This window comes from Lycium ferocissimum, chromosome 1 (assembly GCF_029784015.1).
Source record: "Lycium ferocissimum isolate CSIRO_LF1 chromosome 1, AGI_CSIRO_Lferr_CH_V1, whole genome shotgun sequence".
Classification (NCBI taxonomy): domain Eukaryota; kingdom Viridiplantae; phylum Streptophyta; class Magnoliopsida; order Solanales; family Solanaceae; genus Lycium; species Lycium ferocissimum.
This window is the reverse complement of record NC_081342.1, coordinates 6,323,190-6,338,302: the sequence shown is the minus strand read 5'-3', so window position 1 is coordinate 6,338,302 and position 15,113 is coordinate 6,323,190. Positions and strand designations below refer to the sequence as shown.

The 15,113-nt window shown below is 35.7% G+C and overlaps 2 protein-coding genes across 3 annotated transcripts; one reads left to right on the top strand and one right to left on the bottom strand.

Moving 5' to 3' along the window:
• Positions 1–216: 216 nt before the first annotated feature.
• LOC132035121 (large ribosomal subunit protein bL28c) lies at positions 217–4,231 on the top strand. Its single transcript, XM_059425451.1, has 2 exons — positions 217–545; positions 3,877–4,231. Exons 1-2 carry the CDS (start codon positions 329–331, stop codon positions 4,107–4,109), a joined length of 450 nt encoding a protein of 149 aa, XP_059281434.1. The 5' UTR covers positions 217–328; the 3' UTR covers positions 4,110–4,231.
• LOC132035015 (uncharacterized) lies at positions 4,053–11,057 on the bottom strand. 2 transcript variants are annotated; one of them, XM_059425356.1, is made up of 11 exons: positions 10,906–11,057; positions 10,429–10,537; positions 10,181–10,335; positions 8,126–8,416; positions 7,914–8,040; positions 7,676–7,783; positions 7,473–7,575; positions 7,271–7,396; positions 6,393–6,583; positions 5,765–5,858; positions 4,053–4,957 (listed from the first exon to the last, which is right to left on the bottom strand). In XM_059425356.1, exons 2-10 carry the CDS (start codon positions 10,479–10,481, stop codon positions 5,771–5,773), a joined length of 1,242 nt encoding a protein of 413 aa, XP_059281339.1. In that variant the 5' UTR covers positions 10,482–10,537; positions 10,906–11,057; the 3' UTR covers positions 4,053–4,957; positions 5,765–5,770. The 2 variants fall into 2 exon arrangements, with proteins under 2 accessions (XP_059281339.1, XP_059281372.1); XM_059425389.1 differs by lacking the exon at positions 10,906–11,057 and adding an exon at positions 10,680–10,825.
• Between the last annotated feature and the right edge of the window lie 4,056 nt (positions 11,058–15,113).

Here is a 15,113-nt window from a genome sequence, read left to right as displayed (position 1 = left end):
TCATAATTAAGGGCAAATTTATGTCAATTATAATGGGAGGTGTATATTTGGACGGAAAGTATGACGGGAGGCGTATGTTTGGAGAAAGGATAATATAACGGGGAATATATTTGAACTAAAAGTATAATGAAGGGTATGTTTAAGCTATTTTCAATAGTACAGGGGTATATTTGGCCCTTTTCCAGAGGCGAAAATAAAAGGCCAACAAACAAAACCATACCCACATCCATTTCGTTATCCACTCTTCACTACTTCCTTTAAAAAACATCAAAACAAACATTCTTGAAAGAAAAAAAAAAGATTGTTGCTTTAACGAATTGGAACAAAAATGGCAACAATAACTGCAGGTATAAGCCTTAGAGGACCAGTTGTGAGTAGTCACAGGACATTTTCAGTGAACAAAGGGGCATTACCAAAGTTGAAACTAAGCTCAGAGTTGAGTTTTGTAACTTCCCAATTGAGTGGAATCAAGATTTCAAGCACCCATTTGAGTTCTTCAGCTCCACTTTCTGTTCCTTTCAAGACCACCCTTCAACCTGTTGCACGTAATTTCTCTACCCCTTTGTTGTGTTCTTTCTGTTTTTCTTTGTTTATATGTTTCTTTTTGGTCTAGTGATGTGTATGGAAAGTGTGTGTTGTTTTGTTTGTTTGTTTGAATTGTGGGGTTTTGCTAAGTATGGGGTTGTTTGGTTGTTGGTTAGAGTTATGTAGGTATTAGTAATGCAGGAATTAGTTACGCAGAGTTGAGTTATTCCTGTATTTGTTATTCCATCGTATACTCTGCATCAAATAATTAAATTATACATAGATTCTCTTATGACTTATACATGTAAAAGTTATACGGGATTGTTAACTGGTAATCAAACATCGTACTTATTGTGCTGAATTTTATACATAGCAACTAAAATGCTACCAAACATAGGATAATTCACTTCCTAACTGGCAACCAAACAACCCCTAAGTGAATTGTATATGAGAATCTATGCTGGTGAGAGGTAGTAGATATCCGTGGTGGAATTAGTAATTGGAAAAAAAAAAATGGCAACAATCACGGCAGGTATAAGCGTCGGAGGACCAGTGGTGGGTAGTCACAGGACATTTTCAGTGACCAAAAGGGCATTACCCAAGTTGAAACTAAGCTCAGAGTTGAGTGTTGTGACGTCCCAATTGAGTGGTCTCAAGATTTCAAGCACCCATTTGAGTTGTCCTGCTCCACTTTCTGTTCCTTTTAAGACCACCCTTCAAACTGTTGTTCGTAATTTCTCTACCCCTTTGTTGTGTTCTTTCTTGTTTTTCTTTTTTGCTGTGTTTCTTTTTTGGTCTAATGCTGTGTATAGAAAGTGTTTGTTGTTTTGTTTGTTTGTCTGAATTGTGAGGTTCTGTTGATGGAGTGAATTGTATCTGAGCCCCAATTTAGTAGTCCGGTGTTCAGATTTCAGATGCTATTTCTTTTGTGTTAACAACACATCATATTAGATTATTCAGTAACCAGTTAAGAGTGGTATAGGTGTCAAAGCCATAGCTAAAGTTGGAAAAAGTTAATTCAGTTGCGAATTTGTTATATTATTTTTCTTAAATGCCGTGGTATGATAAGCTAAACACTTGAGTATAATTCACATATTATTTCTTATACGTCAGTATCCATGTGTTAATTAAACCCATATTACAGTCTATCACACAACCTCTAGTGTACTCTTACAGTCCTACTCCGAGAGGAGAGATTAAAGGGTGTCATTGGATGGGTCTAAAAGTATGTCTATGGTCACAAGAAAATAAGGATAGGACAACCTCAGCGTGTGCAAAATTAAAGAAGTGGTAAGAGTTCAATGGACTACATTAAACTGGTTTCCAACATGGGGGTTTGAAACTCAACTTGCATTTGTGATCCTTATAAAAAAAACTGATTTCTGTGATTTCCTGCACTTACTGCATTAATGTGAACAAGACTGATGGATATGATGTATATTTGGTAGTCCGCGCCAAGTTCTCTTCATATGATCGATCATCTCTGTTTTTTTTCCTCCTCGATTCTTTTTTCTCAGACCTAGAGAGAAAGAAATTTTAAGACATAACAGATTGTCCTAGGAATAGGTTATAGTGTATTTTGTAGCATAAAAGTTGTACATTGATGGTATCAATAGCATGGCTTCATTATTACAGAATCAAAATAGCTTACCAGTTTTGATGGTCCAACATGTAGTAGAAAGCACTAAGCAGAGATTAAAACAGTGCTCACTTGTATGTTGATAGCTGTTTGAACTGGAATGCATCTCTAGTAGGATCATACAGGAAGACAATCTGCTAAAGATTTTCATTTAAATAATGTGTATATGGATCCTAGAAGTTTTGCTTCTCTTTCATTTTCCCTCCATAAACTAATTACTGATTTCTGAGCAGACAACCTTGAAAAAAGAATAAACAATCCATTATCCCAGAAAAAAAAAAAAAAAAAAAAAAAAGAATTGACAATCGAATTGCATAGAGAATTTATTGGTTCTTACATTACAGGACTACCTCTCTTTTTTGAACTTCTTGGATGTCATGGAAAATACCTATTTGATGGACTTGGAACTATATGTTTATAAGGTAGCTGGAGGATTTAAATTCCAAAGTCCCAGTTCATGTGAAACAACAAATAAGTTGTATCCAAGTGATCTCAAAGACAGTATGCATATGCTCCAAAGATGTATTTCTTGGTTAATAAAGTTTGCATTTCTGTGCTAACAACTTTTAGTCTAAGGTAGAAAAGAGATAATATACTGATGTTAAGATGTTATACTTGAGGCCTTTTAGGTCTCATTAATTCTATGCAGCCTAAAGGCGGAGCTTCATGTGTCGATAAATGTTGAGGGATTAGAGGCAGTTTCTATTTTCTTGCTTTTCAACCTCTCCTGATAATAAGCAGGATCTTATTTTTGGCAAGTTTTCCTGTTCTGCAGCTTGCCATTTCGTAAAACTTGTAGTCTAATAGCGGAACACACTACTGCTACTTACTGAGGTCCAAAGTTACAGATAGGTTTTTGGCTGTCAAGATGATGGTAACTATTTAACCGCCAAATCCACCTTCTGCAGTGTGCAGTACTTGTTAACATCCTTTGTCCACTTGTATCTTTATTCTTAGCGATAGTGAAATGAGAGCCTTGTAAAGTATGTTGTGAGAGCCGTATATTTGAAAGGATAATCTACAGTCGTACATTCTTTAAAGATGTCTTAGTGTGTTAGCTGGTATTGGCCTGAGATGAGTTAAATGGAGTAACATGGTCAGTGAGGATTCATATAGCCGATCCCAACTTGCTTGGGACTGAAGTGTAGTTGTTGTTGTTTAGTGTGTTAGCTTTATGGAGTAACAACTATGCCTCAGTACCAAACAAATTGGGGTCGGCTATATGAATCCTCACTGACCATGTTAGCCTTCTAGAGTAAATTAACATTTTGTATATGATGAGAACCGCTTGGTTAATTTATTCTCATTTTATGACAGCCTGTAGAGGGTTGACTTCTTTCTGTAAAGTCCAGCACTTAGTGTTTGCCTGTTGGATTATGAATGGAACTTTTGCTTACTGATCAAAAGAACATTGTGAGAGCCATAGAGGCACTTTGACTCCCTTTCTAAGTTGCTGCAATCGTTGTCAAACTGCATTCTGAATTCTTTTTCTTTTTTTAACCTAAAACTACTTAGAGCCTTTTGAGCTAATAGGTAAATTAAGATTTTAGGGAGAGTAATCAAACATTCCCATCGAAGCATCCTTTCGCTTGCATCATCACGGTCTTTTCCTTTTTCCCTTTGGTGCATTCTTGTAGTGTGTTCAAATATCTTGGTGCCTTTTTGCGATACGTACTGTATAGAATTTTAAGAGAGTACATTCTGTTTTTCAGGTAGAATTTGCCCCTTCACTGGCAAGAAGTCCAACAGAGCAAACAAGGTCTCTCATTCAAACCACAAAACGAAGAAGTTGCAATTCGTAAACCTTCAATACAAGAGAATTTGGTGGGAGGCAGGCAAGCGCTATGTGAAACTGAGGTTGTCAACAAAGGCCATAAAGACCATTGAGAAAAATGGACTTGATGCTGTAGCCAAGAAGGCTGGAATTGATCTCAGCAAGAAGTAGAACCTGGAAGCATATTTTGTTTGCGTACTAATTTTGATGGACTCAAAAATCGTACTTAATATTGTTTTCATTGGTTGTTGATTCATAGTTATATGCTTTTATGATAGTACTTTCCAAGAAAATCTTGATCCACTACTTTCCATGAATATCAATGATATTCTTATATCTTTAAGAAAAGTGATTTAGCCTGGAAATGCAGGTCATTAACTGATAAGCCCTATGGAAGAGACACTGCTTCTGAAGTTCAGATAATCCCCACTTTCCTTAGTCACGGACTAAGGGTGAAAAACTTGAGGCATATTTTGGTCCCCCCTGAGCTAGGGGTGCTTGTGAAGGGTGATTTTGCACGACAAAACAAGGGAATGAAATATCCTTTTTGCATTAGATGCTCTTTAACCTCCCGATAATGATGGCTCTGTTCTCTTTGGGAGCGTTGAAGTTATTTAAAGAGTGTTTTTTCGACGTTTATCTTAGTTACCGGGGTGTTTCAGGAAAGACCATTGGGGGTGGGATACTCGTTTAACCTTTTACATTCAAGAGACAAATGCATACAAGGATTGATATCAAGAACGTAACAACATAATATTACCACCTTCGGGTCATTACATTAAACAAGTCAAAACTTGGTCTGAACAAAGTACAGTATGTTCAGAAAGTGTTTGGGCTAAAAGACTCATTTAGAGCTATCCTTCAAAGTAAATAACAAAGACATAGCAAAAGCTTTTAACAATTTCCATTTGATTTTTTGGTTGCCACCTGCCCTGCATCAGTCGACTACAGCCTTCCAAAGATATCTGAAATCAGCAAGTATTGGTTAAATTCAGTAAGCAGCTTCAAGATACAGCATTCTGCATATATATAAAACTCATTAAGCAACAATCACACAAATTTTGTATGGTCATAGTAAGAGTCTAATAGAACAAGATAAATAGTAATTGCCAACACAGTTTCATTTTAGGGGGAAAAAAAAAAAAAAAAAAAGCCTTACTCGCAGCTTATATAAGCACCAAAACAAGTTAATTTAACGCTAGGAAGAGCAGTACGTCAGACATTGAGATAAAATTTGCTTTGCTTTTCTTTCCTTGTTTATTGTTCTTGCTATGCTATAGATTCTGGGGCGCGTTTTACTTTCCATTTGTAGTTTTACCATTCACATTCTAAGGAACAAATTTGATGGCATTATAGTTAACACGAAATGTAAAATGTAAAGGTAAGTGAATAAGTTTTTATTTTGTTATATTTTTTATTTAACATTATGTACTGAAGATAGCCAATTAACCATTCTTTGTTTTTTTTTTTTTTAATCAGGAAAAGAATTCTTAAATGATAAAAGTCATGTGAAAAGAATAATACATGTCATGCACTTATTTTCCATTTAATCTTACAAGCATCAACATGCAAAGTAGCTTCTTTTTTTAATTGAAGCAGTCAATATTCTTTCCCAAAAATTAACATGATGTTCTGTTCACCTAGATATAAATTGCAAACAAAATATTACTATGTCCTATCCCCGTTCCCCCAGCCTCCTTTAAGAAGAGGGGTCTTTTTTTTTTTTTTTTTTGGGGGGGGGGGGGGGGGGGTGGGGGGTGGGGGAGGGGGTTGAGAATCAGGAAGATTGTTGGAAAGTCCAAGCCACAATTTAAAGAAAGAATCACCTTCATTTATTTTATCCTCCCTTGCAAATCAAAATCATCAGCTGAGTAGTAGTCCGAAATGAGACGATACATATATGACGGGTTATGGCCTCCACTGTAAATCAGAAAGATGCAAGGAGTATTATTATCATAAAACAGCTAACTAATCCCTAACGTAGCAAAATAGTACATTACGAATTCACCTTACACTCCCCCTTAACCACAACAACCACTACGCCCCGATCCCAACCAAGGTGTGGCCGGTTACATGAATCTTCACCGACCATGTTGCTTCGTTAAGCCCATCCAAGTCCAAATACACCAAAATTTTCCATGTAAAACCTTGAATCAATTTTTTTTTTTGAGAAGTAGATTTTTTGATGTACCATAAATTATGGTGGAGTTCAAATGCAATGGTCTTTTTTATTTTGAATAGTAAATTGAACTTTATACTTAATGCTACATCAACTAATTATTTAAACTCTACTAAAAACAACAAAGTAGAAGATTCCCATATTTTAGTATGGGATACAATGTAGAACTGTATCATCGAGGCTAATTATTTTTGTGCAGGCCAAAATTAGTTTGGGACTGAGGCATCGCTGTTGCAAAGCCAAATAAATATTAGAAAATGGTAAAGCATCCTTACATGTCGGTGATGAGAAGGCTGACAAGCTCAGGTGCCACATAATCAAAACCAGGATTAACAACTTGAAGAGGAGCCCCACTATCCATTCCAAACTCCATGCAGTTTGAAAACTGCCCGAATTCGAGAAGTTCAGCAGGGGATCGCATGTCATTCAGACAAACCTCTGGATTGTGTGGATATGAAGGGCACAACTGTAACAGAAACAAAACAGTTAAACAGATTAGCTAATGAAAAGTACAGTGAAAAGTAGAAAAAGTTTTTGCTGCTTTAAGCGGCAAATATAAAAGGATAACTTTATGGTGAAATCCACTCAAATGGATAAAGTCATGGAAGAAATTCAAGGATCTGCAAAGCCTAATATCAATATTATATACCATGTCAAGGTTCTTGACATCATTTAGTGAACCTTAAAAATCTGAGGTCTCTCATGTTATCAGATGCCTTCTAGTTTGATAGCCTGTTTGGCCAAGCTTTCAAAATCTACTTATTTTGAAAAGTGCTTTTTCAAAAAAGTACTTTTGGTGAGTAGCGGTTTGTGTTAGGCTAGCTAATCAATTTTGAAAGCACTTTTGCCAATATTGGAGCACCAATTTGTGTTTCATCAAGGTTCCAAAAATACTTCTGCGGAAAAGCTACTTTTTTAACTTCTGAAAAACCGCTTCTGGTACCACTCAAAAACACTTATATTTTTTCCTAAAAAGCTTGGCCAAACACCTCAATTCAAAAACACTTTTGGCTTCTCATGGTCATGACTTGGCCAAACAGGCTATGAGAATGATAGTCAGTAAGATGTATAGAAACCACCAATAGTTAGAGGCTTCCACCCACCCACCCCCCCCCCCCCCCCCGCCGCATGGAGACAAGTAAAGCTCGGATACCTTGTGAATGCCAGCAACTACGACAAATGGAACAGCATGCTTTTGAGCTGCAAGTGCTACCATGTTCATTCCAACAGGTGCAATGACACCACCATTGGCCATCACTGCATGAACTCCCACTATAACCTACACAACAAGGTTAGGATTCTGACCAAAGGTAGCCCAAGCACGGATTTATAAAATAGCCGATCCAGAAAGTTACCATATTTACTCTAGAAATCATTGCAAAAATAGCAGAATCTGTTACAACTGTAGTTTGTAGACCTCTTGCTACCAGCTCTTTTGCAAGAGCATGCCCCTGGTACCTGATCAAGCACGAATGAAGAGGGGAAATTTTACGGTTAATATGAAAAACAAGATTCATGGTTCATTTATTTCTTGGAAATTACAGAATACTCCACAAACCTTGGTGCACCCTCTGCAACAACCACCCGAAAAGACCGTTTTTTCTCTTTTGCGGCACAGAGGAATTCAAAGGCAGTTCTTGAACTACCTAATGTTAGTATTACTTCACTGAAAAAATCGCATTTGTGAATTAGCTATCACATTTTGATTGAAAAACCATGCTATAATGTTACTTGAAATATGTAGTGTGCATAAAACGATACAAACATATTTCCCAGTACGTGCGGAAGGTAAATACTTTTGGTGAATATGCTCAACTGCCTGTTCTGCTATCAGTTCATGACAAGTATCAATATCTTCAATTAATATGTTAATTGCCTCAATGACATCATGTTTTAACTTCCGAGTCCTGGCAAGTTTATCAGCTGCAACATAGAACAACAGATAATTCAGTACTGAAGCTAAAAAATGATTGCAGTTAAATCGCTTCAAATTCACAGGAGCGTTCACCTTTACTTTTCTCTTCAGAATCTCCACCTGAAGAGGAGGTGTATATGTTACTTGGTACAGCTTTATCCATATTCTCCAGAAGTGCATGCAATGAAGGAGACCGTAAAACACTTTTAGCTGCAGCAGCAGCAGCAGCAGCAGCAGACTGAGTTGGGCCACAATCTTGGTCTATGGTTCGTTCATCATCACTTGCAGTTAAATCTAAGTCGCCCGTTTTACTGGTCAAAAGAGAAAGATCCTCCTCCCGGATAATATGAAGAACGCGCCTAACAATATTTCCAACAGCAAGCTCTGCAATTTAATAAGGTTTTGGTTATATATCATTCTTGGAATAAACAAATATGATTACGTAATTTAGAGTGCTTCTAAAGGTCATTAATTCGCTATAAATTCTCAATTTAAAGTATTGTTGACAAGCCTTGCATTGAAACAAGGATCAGGTATATCTGATCTAAGAGGATAAAACTCTCTAATATCCAAATGGTGGGTGAGAACTGTTCTTTTTTCATAAAGAAAGCATGCAATAATATACACACACATTATGAGTATGTACATGTGTGTGTGTGTGTGTAGACATGGAGGGGAACTTTGGAGCAATGGTAATTTTGTCTCAAACTTCGGTCCACGGAAGGGCCAAAGTCTGAGAATAATAAAAAGAGATTTAGCTATACACAGAAATACAATGTGACGCCACTGGTATTTAATTGAAGAACTGGGATGCTATAGAAATTAAAGACCCCAAACATACAGGCATATCAGGAGGTATAAGTTGAAACCATGCTACTCCTAACAGTCGCTAATACAGCAGTAGCAGAACCAGTTTGAACAAATGCAATGAACATAAGAAACTAAGCCTTAATATGCTTGAATAACAGTGAAGCTTCCAGTAGATATACCAATATAGGAGTCCTAAAAATGCTTTTCACATATGGAAATGTGGAAAATCTACACTGAAATTAGTACTCCCTCATCCCATTTTCTGTGACACGCTTTTCTTTTAAGTCCATCCGGAAAAGATTGTTGCAGTTTTGTATTTAGAGATTGCTTAAAATTATCATTCCTATTTACCCTTTAATGACATGATTTGTTGAGACCTACTTGACTTAAAAGTTCACCTTTCATGAGGAGAAAAAAGGACGAATGGAAATGTGTAATTCTCACCGCCTCAATAATTGTTGGTAGTAAGGTTAATGTTAGTGCTTTGCATATAATTAACTTATGTGTCAAAATTCTTCTTTTGGTTTTTACAGTCAAATTCTGCCACATAAATGGAGACGAGTAATAGGTGGAACCTTTTACCAAAATGCACCGCACAATCGGGAAACTAGCATTCCCTTTCAATCGTGCTGTTGAAAGAGGTTTACGTTTCCTCATTCAACATTTCTATGGACCCACCTTCCTCCCAGAGGGAGGGAGGGAGAAAGAGACAGAGGGAGGGAGGGTCGGGGAGAGAGAGAGAGATTGCATCTACATTTTGTGAAAAGAACAAAACGGTCATGTCTATACTGCATACAAATTTGCAGAAGACTGCTCTGATATGAACATCGGAACAACAAATCAAGTTCCCAGTCTTAAAACTAGCTCTCGCACACTACACGAGTGCTTATTCATTACCTATTCCTGCAGTATCGTACCTCCAAGATTTAGGTCGACAAAGTATGTCATGGTAAGTATAGAGCACAATTCGAGTTCTGAAATGGAACAAATAAATGCAGCAGCAGAAGTTGATGACTTAGGCTTAACCATAGGTCAAACATGTCCTTCTCATGACTATTAAACAACGTTAACACAACTAGTTAACCAGGCACATACCAAATTTCCAAGAAATGGGCCAAGTGAAGCAAATCAAACAAAACACAAAGCAATATATCATTGATAAAAAAGTTGTCCTTCTTTTGGAAAAGATACGCTTAAAAACGTCTCTAGCATCCAAATTCCCCAGTACCAACTAGGATTGTTTAAATCAAAAACTACTTATAAGACTAAATTCTATTCTGGAACATCAAATTTCTACAAAGAGATCATCATTCTTGTATTGGCAGATAAAATACTTACCAACGGGGTTGGCAGCAACCAATTTAACACCTATACCCCTTACAGCCTCAATGAGTACTGCAGTTGAGTTAGTAGGTGGCAGTCTTTGCAACGAAACAACCGAACGAAGCAACTCTGCTGTTAGCCGCGAAGTTGCTTGTGACCCTTCAACCTTACTACCAATCAAAAAAGAAAACAGGATTTCCTAATTATCCAATCAAATAAAACAACTAGTACTTCTTTTGGATAAATTCTATCACTGCACTAACCGTTTACTGAGCTTTGCAACAAAATCATTCACAAGCCTTTCAATGTCCGGCATTTTTCAACTCAAGAAACAACCAGAATTACGCTTATAGGTTGGAGAATGACAAAAACCTGAAAAAAAGAACAATTTTTTGAATATGGTAAGTTACATTCTTAAGTTACATTCTTGATCCTAAAAAGACAGATAAAAATTGAAGCGCCAAAGAACAAAAAAGGAGCAATCTTGAACGTGTAGTTAAAATATGGAACCAACCACAATTTAGTTCTTCAATGTCTTGACTATGAACATAATACACAGGGGAAAAAAAAAAGTTACAACAAACAACCTCAAATTGAATGAGAAGGAAAGCTTAGCTCCTTTTTTTTCTTTTTCTTTCTTCTTTCTTTTAATTGATTTGTTTTACTTTCACTTTATGAGACGTGCAAAGGTATAAATTAAAAGGTTTACAGAACATAGAGTTTAGAATGAGTACTTTTACCTTGGTAATGGGAATTTTTGTTGCAAGAATTTGATGCAATGAAAACGAACACACTACCAGAAATGTAAAGGGTTTTAAAGGGGTTTTAGGGCTGTAGCCTTTCTTTTATCTTTTCTTTTAACTTCTTACTGAAAATTTTCATTATTATTCTATAGTCATAATCGAGGGCGTATTGGAAACAGACTCCCTACCTCTCAAGGTAGAAGTAAGGTTTACGTACATTTCACCCTCCCCAAATCCATTTTGTGACATTATAATGGGTATGTTATTATTGTTATTGTAGTCCAAAACACTGGTTTAATTTAACTATTTAACATATACACGAATTTATTTTTGTTAAGAGGATGTTATATTATTTTAAATATTTAAAATTCTAAAATCTACTGGCTTTAATAAATTCGGATTCACGTTGATTTGACCCACAAAGGAGATAAAGTGTGCTTTATAGAAAGGTTGTCCTTTCTCAAGATTTGAATACAAAAATTCAATTATTTTATCACACTTCTTGACGGTCCTCGACAGATATCTTAGCAAGAAAGAATATTGGATATTCAATATTGGTAAATAATTTTTTGAATAAAAGTAAAATGTATAACATAGGAGATACTCAATATTTTTTTCTTTTAGAGAAGAGAAAAACCATTTGTTGTTAATCACTCCAAATCTTTGTTTCACAGTGTCTCCCTTTTCATGTCACCATTTTGGATCCAAATTTTGTAATTACCAGTTAGCACTATTTTGAAATTCAAGAGTTGGGATATTTAAGTGATTCTATTAATAAAGTCACTTGGTCATGCATCAACCTATTTGTGATTTGTTTTTGAATAACAATAGTTGGAAAATTTGTTCTATGCAAATATATACTAGTATAAGGTTCCAATGTGATTCAACTGAATTTACTTCCTAAAAAAATTGTACTACATAAAAGGGGTAATTTTGTATATTTATAAATTGTTGAATGTCTTTGCCATAGTAAAAAAATATCTAGTGTGGTGCCACAAGTGACTCCAAAAACTGAATTTTGCGGCCGTAAATTTGAATTCTAGGTGTTACATTCTTGCATTTTAAATTTTCTTATTAAAATTTCCGTCTCCGTCACTGGATAGATTAGCCTGCAAATTACCAAGATACATGATGTCTTCCATATTGGAATGTTATAACATCTAGAATTAACTGATGAATACATACTTGTCCAGATAGCAACCCGCTCTAATTCTTTGCAAATTTTATATAATGATGCAACGTCCATTTTCAACCAGTAATACCAATACTGCAGGATCTGATGAACAAAGCCACTAAAAAGGGTCATTGCATAATTCAGGCCAGCAAAGACAACTTTAAAGGTACGTGATTTCTTATATTTCTTGATAGACTTATTTGATGGGAGGTAGTAGGTATCCGACTGTATAATTAAGGCCAGGGGCGGGTAAAGTGTACACAGATCTTACCCCTATCGGCGGAAAAAAATATTGTTTACATCTGGTTAAAATTACCTTTTATGTACATATAGTAGATGTTGAACTCCCTTTGGCTTTTTCATATGTTTACTTTTTTATATTTTGAACCCCCTTAGAGAAAATCCTGGCTCGGCCACTGATTAAGGCACGTGCAAACTGACCCTATATCACCATTAGCCAATAATTTTAAAAAAAATATAGGGCAAAGGAGCAAATATATCCCTCAACTTTGCGATTTAGAGCAGATAGACCCCCGTTAAAAAAGTGGTGTATATATACTCTTGCCGTTACAAAATGGTGCAAATATACCCTTTTCGCTAACGGGATTTATTTTTTAAAAATCATCTAGCTTATTTTTTAATTAAAAAAAATGTCATGTGGCTTTTAAAAAAAAGTCTTCTCATTTTTTTTAGTAGACATATTTTTCTAACACCACATGGTAAATTTTTTTTTTGGTGGGTCGGTTCTGATTCGTTTAAAAAAATATCTCCGTGCCTTTAAAGAAAAATAGGCATTTTTTTGCGCGGACTGCCCTTCTTTTGGGGTGGTCTTTAATTTTGCACCTCAAATTGCTAGTCTTTAATTTTTGCCCCTCACCTAAAAAGGTGGCCGAAAATACACCGAGGTTAAAGGTTCGAACCCCGCATAACTAAAAAAAAAAAAATAGCAAGGCAAGACTTTTGCAAAAATCTACCTTACGTTAGCCGGACTTTGCCTTAAGGCATAACTAAAAGTTTAACCTAGCCTTTATAAAAGTTTAGAAATTAAAGACCGGAGCAAATTGTGACTTTAAGGCATAACTAAAAGTTTACCTTAAAAGGATTTTTTTAAAATCTTTTTTTAATTAAAAAGTCTGCCGTCTCCTGCATAGGTTCTATGTAACTTTGCCTGAATAGACATAGGTTCATAGAAACCTATGCCTTGTGAAAATATTATTATTTTTAACTCTACTAGGTTTTAACCTAGAACTTCAGGGTATTTTCGGCCACCTTTTTAAGTGAAGGGCAAAAGTTAAAGACTAGCGAATTGAGGGGCAAAAATTAAAGACCAGTCTGTATGAAGGGCAATCGTGCAAATTGCCCAAAAATAAGTCTACTCATTTTTTTAAACAAACCAGACCCGACCCACCAGAAAAAAAATTATCATGTGGCTTTAGAAAATATGTCTCCTAAAAAACAATGGGTAGATTTTTTTTAAAGCCACGTGGTACTTTTTTTAATTAAAAAATAAACTAAATGATTTTTTTTTAAAAAATCGTCAGCAAAAAGGGTATATTTGCACCATTTTGTAACGGCATGGGTATATTTATACTATTTTTATAACGGGGAGTATATCTGCTCTAAATTGCAAAATTGAGGCGTATATTTGCACCTTTTCCCAAATATTATTATATATACACATACTTATGTTAAGAAAAATATCTCCGTGCCTTTAAAGAAAAATAGGCATTTTTTTGCACGGATTGCCCTTCTTTTGGGGTGGTCTTTAATTTTGCACCTCAAATTGCTAGTCTTTAATTTTTGCCCCTCACCTAAAAAGGTGGCCGAAAATACATCGAGGTTCTGGGTTCGAACCCTCGCTCAGTAAAAAAAAAAAATAGCAAGGCAAGACTTTTGCAAAAAATCTACCTTACGCAGCGGACTTTGCCTTAAGGCATAACTAAAAGTCTGCCTTATAAGGCAAAGTCTGCCGGAACCGGCAGACTTTAAGGCATAACTAAAAGTTTACCTTAAAAGGCAAAGTCTGCCGTCTCCGGCATAGGTTCTATGTAACTTTGCCTGAATAGACATAGGTTCATAGAAACCTATGCCTTGTGAAAATATTATTATTTTTAACTCTACTAGGTTTTAACCTAGAACTTCAAGTATTTTCGGCCACCTTTTTAAGTGAAGGGCAAAAGTTAAAGACTAGCGATTGAGGGCAAAAATTAAAGACCACCAGATGGGAAGGGCAATCGTGCAAATTGCCCAAAAATAAGTCTACTCATTTTTTTAAACAAACCAGACCCGACCCACCAGAAAAAAAATTATCATGTGGCTTTAGAAAAATATGTCTCCTCAAAAACAATGGGTAGATTTTTTTTAAAGCCACGTGGTACTTTTTTTAATTAAAAAATAAACTAAATGATTTTTAAAAAAAAAATCGTCAGCAAAAAGGGTATATTTGCACTATTTTGTAACGGCATGGGTATATTTATACTATTTTTATAAAGCGGAGTATATCCATTTCTAAATTGCAAAATTGAGGCGTATATTTGCACCTTTTCCCAAATATTATTATATATACACATACTTATGTTAAGAAAAATATCTCCGTGCCTTTAAAGAAAAATAGGCATTTTTTTGCGCGGACTGCCCTTCTTTTGGGGTGGTCTTTAATTTTGCACCTCAAATTGTTAGTCTTTAATTTTTGCCCCTCACCTAAATAGGTGGCCGAAAATACACCGAGGTTCTGGGTTCGTTCCCCCGCTCAGTCAAAAAAAAAATAGCAAGGCAAGACTTTTGCAAAAAATCTACCTTCTGTGAGCCGGGACTTTGCCTTAAAGGCATAAATTTAAAAGTCATTTTTTATAAGGCAAAGTCTGCCGGAACCGGCGGACTTTTAAGGCATAACTAAAAATTTACCTTAAAAGGCAAAGTTCGCCTCCAGATAGGTTCTATGTAACTTGCTCGAATAGGCATAGGTTCATAGAAACCTATGCCTTGTGAAAATATTATTATTTTTAACTCTACTAGGTTTTAACCTAGAACT

Coding starts and splice junctions, on each gene's coding strand:
- LOC132035121 (XM_059425451.1), top strand. CDS start 329: ATGGCAACAATAACTGCAGGTATAAGCCTTAGAGGACCAGTTGTGAGT. Junction 546..3,876: donor CACCCTTCAACCTGTTGCAC/GTAATTTCTCTA, acceptor TCTGTTTTTCAG/GTAGAATTTGCCCCTTCACT.
- LOC132035015 (XM_059425356.1), bottom strand. CDS start 10,481: ATGCCGGACATTGAAAGGCTTGTGAATGATTTTGTTGCAAAGCTCAGT. Junction 7,576..7,675: donor GTTGCAGAGGGTGCACCAAG/GTTTGTGGAGTA, acceptor GTGCTTGATCAG/GTACCAGGGGCATGCTCTTG. Junction 6,584..7,270: donor TAGTTGCTGGCATTCACAAG/GTATCCGAGCTT, acceptor TTTCTGTTACAG/TTGTGCCCTTCATATCCACA.